The sequence below is a fragment of the Chaetura pelagica genome, unplaced genomic scaffold, assembly GCF_000747805.2.
Source record: "Chaetura pelagica isolate M959 unplaced genomic scaffold, ChaPel_1.0 scaffold436, whole genome shotgun sequence".
NCBI lineage: Eukaryota > Metazoa > Chordata > Aves > Apodiformes > Apodidae > Chaetura > Chaetura pelagica.
Window position 1 is genome coordinate 4302091 of NW_009953651.1, and position 4552 is coordinate 4306642.

The 4552-nt window shown below is 62.9% G+C and overlaps 1 protein-coding gene across 1 annotated transcript in view; it reads left to right on the plus strand.

The window, feature by feature from the left end:
- The first annotated feature begins 211 nt into the window (after positions 1-211).
- Positions 212-4552, plus strand: part of PDZD7 (PDZ domain containing 7) — a 7033-nt gene continuing 2692 nt past the window's right edge. The window contains exons 1-10 of the mRNA XM_010000158.1: positions 212-404; positions 588-728; positions 1119-1293; positions 1630-1806; positions 2026-2173; positions 2409-2469; positions 2909-3334; positions 3813-4016; positions 4213-4254; positions 4440-4543. Of these exons, the coding sequence (XP_009998460.1) occupies positions 212-404; positions 588-728; positions 1119-1293; positions 1630-1806; positions 2026-2173; positions 2409-2469; positions 2909-3334; positions 3813-4016; positions 4213-4254; positions 4440-4543 (1671 nt within the window). The remainder of the gene's footprint in view (positions 405-587; positions 729-1118; positions 1294-1629; positions 1807-2025; positions 2174-2408; positions 2470-2908; positions 3335-3812; positions 4017-4212; positions 4255-4439; positions 4544-4552) is intronic.

Below are 4552 nucleotides of genomic sequence, written 5' to 3' on the forward strand. Positions count from 1 at the left end.
GCCTCGGCCCCCAGGACTTGTCCTGCTGGTACTGAGCACCCACGCCAGCTGGTCCCGGCATCGCGCTGCTGAGAGGGAGCGGGTGCCCGAGCCTGGGCATGTGCTGCTGGACTATGCCATGTCCCCCCCTGGCCGGTGGGCAGCCCTGGCCCCGTGAGGACACAGCCAGCACCAAGCCGGACGCCAGGACGCCGGGGTGCCCAGCGCCACCATGGCCCAGGGCTGGGACACGGAGCTGTCAGGGATGACAGCAGGCAGCCGGTCATGGAGCACCAGCAGCGAGGTCAGCCTGGCCCCTCGCTTCCTCCTCAGCAAGCAGAACCGCCTGCTCAACGGGACCACCCAGGCCAGCCGCGCCACCTCCCCCATGGGCCGTGTCATCCTCATCAACACCCCCATCGAAGGTGCGTGGGGTATCCCAGTCCTCTGCCCACCCGCATGGCCAGGGGGGTGGGCCTGGATGCCTGGGTTCCTTGGGTCTGGCGGCAGGGAGTCCTGGGACTGGGGACATTCCCAGAAAGAGAGACACCACCCCACCATTGCTTGCACCCAGCCTAGGTCACACGTCCTGTCCCCCATCCCCACAGCCAGCAGCAATGAGAGCGACGTTATCAATGCCATCACGGTGGAGAAGAGCATGGATGGCAAGCTGGGCTTCAGCGTCCGTGGTGGCTCCGAGCATGGGCTGGGCATCTTTGTCAGCAAAGTGGAGGAGGGCAGTGCTGCTGGTAAGTGAGACAGGCTGAGGGACACCACTGTGGTCAGACACATGCCAGCAAGACCCTCTCAGGAAGCACACAGTGCCACAGAGACATGCCACCTTCATGGTAGCAAGCTGCCATTTGCTCCCTGACACCTCTGGCCATGGGGTTTTCAGGCTTTTCACAGAGAAGGGCAGGGAACAGGTGTGTGGACAACCCTGGCTCTGAGCTTCATCCCTAAGCCACAGCGTGGTGACAAGCCCCCATGCATGTCACAGCCTCAGTGCAATTGCCAGGCATCCTTACCTTTGTTTCCATGGGGCTCTGATCAAGTTTGGGACACATTTAGGGAGGGAACACCTAACTAGGGCACCGGTGGCAGGTGAGGTGTCCAGCCGATCCATGTGCCCCTCGCAGAGCAGGCTGGGCTGTGTGTTGGTGACAAGATCACAGAGGTGAACAGCGTGAGCCTGGAGAACATCACCATGAGCAGTGCTGTCAAGGTCCTCACTGGCAACAACCGCCTCCGCATGGTGGTCCGGCGGATGGGCCGTGTGCCAGGCATCAAGTTCTCCAAGGAGAAGACAGCATGGTGAGCAGGGCATCCACTGTGCCAGCACCCTGAAGCTGAACTCCATGAAGGGCATGGTGGGGAGGTTCAGTGGGGAATGCTGGCAAATCAGCTGGGATCCCAGAGCTGGGAGACCCCAAGGGTTGGGGGTGGGCATCAGAGGTCTCCAAAGGTGAGGAGAGGACAGGGTGGGGCACAGGATGGGAAAGGAAGGTCTGGGGCAAGACAGATGATTGCAAGCTCCATCCTCAATATCCTCCATCCCTCTTCTCTGCTAACACCAATGGCCCCATCCTGCTGGAGGATGAGAGCTAGACCCCTGATCTTCCCGCCCCCAAGACTGTGCCCGTGTTCCAGGGTGGACGTGGTGAACAGGCGCCTGGTGGTGGAGAAAAGCGGCTCAACACCGTCGGAGAGCGGCTCTGAGGATGGGCTGCGGCGCATTGTCCACCTCTACACCACCTCTGACGACTACTGCCTGGGCTTCAACATCCGTGGCGGCAGGGAGTTCGGCCTCGGCATCTACGTCTCCAAGTACGACCACCTCGGGGGGTATGAGGGAAACACAGCGTCTCCAATACACTCTATTCCCACTCTGGGGCTCGGCACCCCCATCCTGGCTGAGTCTCTCATCCTCAAAAGACTGTGGCCATCACCACTGTGGGTGCTGGGGCACGGGGCCACCCTGCTTTGGGGCAGGAGCAGGGTTCCATGAGGGCTTAGCCCCATCCTGCCCCCTCTCTGCTGCCCTAGAGTGGACCCTGGGGGGCTGGCGGAGCAGAATGGCATTCGGGTGGGAGACCAAGTCCTTGCAGCCAATGGAGTCAAGTTTGAAGACATAAGCCATAGCAAGGCAGTGGAAGTGCTCAAGGGGCAGACCCACATCATGCTAACCATCAAGGTACCAGCACCCGATCCCACGGGATCCCAGGGCGAGGTGGGGGGTTGGTGTGTCCCCACACTGGCGCTGCCCCAGCTCAGCCTGGCACCTGTGGGGCTGGTGCGGCTGCCGGCTGGTTGGGTTTCAGGCAGGTGGGAGGGTGAGGGGGATGCATTATTCATGGCTGGCACTGGATCAGGTTCGCCTGGGGTGGCTGGTGCATGCTGACCCCCTCGTCCTCTCCCCCTGTCCCTAGGAGACGGGCCGGTTCCCAGCCTACAAGGAGATGGTGGCCGAATATTGCTGGCTCAGTCGCTGTAAGGGCAGTGCCGCGCGGGTGCTGGCAGGGACGCTGGGCTGGGGCACAGGGGTGGCTGGGACCTCCATGCAAGCAGCATCTGACCACCATGGGGAGAAGGAAGGCCCACATGCCACAGGGTCCTATGGTCTTTGAGGGGGCATGAAGCACCCTGCAGCACTGTTAGCAACCCCACAGTCTTCATGGGCTTGTTGGGTCCCTCCCACATTTCCACCACCTCTGGAGGGATATGAAGATCCCTATGCAATGGCCAGCAGCATGCTGGTCCCCACGATTCTGTGGGACCCCGTACGTCCCTTGTAGGGGACACAGCTCCAGCAGCCTTGCAGTCCCCTTGACCCTATAGGTCCCCACATATCCCTTGTCCTCAGGGGGTTATGCAAAGCTCTCTGTAGCCCCACGGTGTTTCACCCCATGTCCCCACTGTGCCTTTGCAGTGACCAACGGGCAGCTGCAGCAGCTGTCTCAAGCCTCAGAGACCAGCTCTTCCATCTCCTCCTACTCCTCGGGGCCAGCACCAGGGGTGGTGAACGGGCTGGGGGCAGCCACCCCAGGGCCCCCCATCCGCACCGTGGATGTGGCCATCTCCACAGAGGATGGCCCACGGCGGGGCTGGGCACGGGAACGTGCCGAGCGGGCCATGCAGACCGAGCCAGCTACTGAGGGGCTGCCAGAGATGCGGCGCACAGTGCGGCCTCCAGAGCTGCTGCGGGACACGGCCATCCGGGGCCAGGGTGCCCGGGAACCCCCTGGCACCCACCCACGCCGGACCTTCACCCACTCGCCCAAGACAGCACTGCTGCTCGCCCTGAGCCGGCCCCGGCAGCCCATCACGCGCTCCCAGAGTGACCTCACTGTTGCTGGTAGGCACTGAGGCACGACCCCACATGTGGGACTCACTCCTGGCTGGGGGCCCTCTCCAACCCTGCACCCCCAGCCCTGGGAGTCACACAGCTCAGCCCCTGACCCACATGGAGCCTGTCTCCAGCTTGAGCATCCTATAGCCACTGACGCACAGGGACACCTGGCCTCTGCTCCTGGGTGTCTATAACCAAGTCCCTACCCTGGCATCCTATAGCCCCCCCCACATATATGGAGTCCTGACCACCAGCACTGGGCATCTTATAGACCTTCATAGGCCCAGCCTTGTCTCTGGGGCTTGCCAGGTACCCCAAAGCCTAACCTCATGGCTGCTGGACACCCCCTGCATCACACAGCAGGGCTCTTCTAGTCAGTGCCCCTCAGTAGCTCCTCTGACCCACACAAGTTTCCCACCCCCAGACACCATTTGTGGTGGCATCCCTTCATCTCTCCCCTCAAAACCTCCCTCTCTCTCCCCAGAGGAGAAGCGGAAGAAGGAGAAGCCAGAGGGACAAGAGGCACGGGGTGCCCCCCCAGGGCTGCACCGCTCCAAGACCCTCGTCAACCTCTTCTTCAAGGGGAGCCGTGCCACCAGCCAGAGCTGGGCCCCCCCCAGCCAGGAGCCCCCCACCTCCGAGCGCAGGGCACGCGCCAAGTCCCCAGGGCGCCCTGATGGGGACAGAGGTACCAGGCTGGGGGAAGGGACAGAGAGACCCAACTTTGGACTGCATCCCCCTTCTGTGGGCACCCTGTTGTGGCTTTTGCATTCTTGGCACGGAAGGGGGCATGGGGAGGGGGTCCTCAGGCATGCAATTTCAGCAAGGGCAGTGATACTGCTGGGCCTCTCTCCTATGCTCACCCATCTCCATCTCCCTTGCAGTAGGCGCTGTGCAGAAGTTTGTCATCCGGAGCCTGAAGCGGGGTAATGGGGGTGCCTGTGTGCTGGGGAGGGGGCTGCAGGGCAGGCTCTGCATGCGCCTGACCCCACACTGCATGTGTGTATCTGACCCTGGTGTGGAGCGAGCTGTTGGGTTGAGGGGCATGGGAGGGCTTGTGAGGTGGTCCCTGCCCTGCTGGCTTCCCCCTCTTTACCGTGCTCCCCCCCAGAGAAAAGCCGGCGTGCCAGCATCCTGGGCCCTGGGGGCATCGCCACCCTGCAGCCCAACGGCAGCGACCCCGAAGCCCGGCTCCCGCACATCCAGGACTCCGCCGCCCGCCCC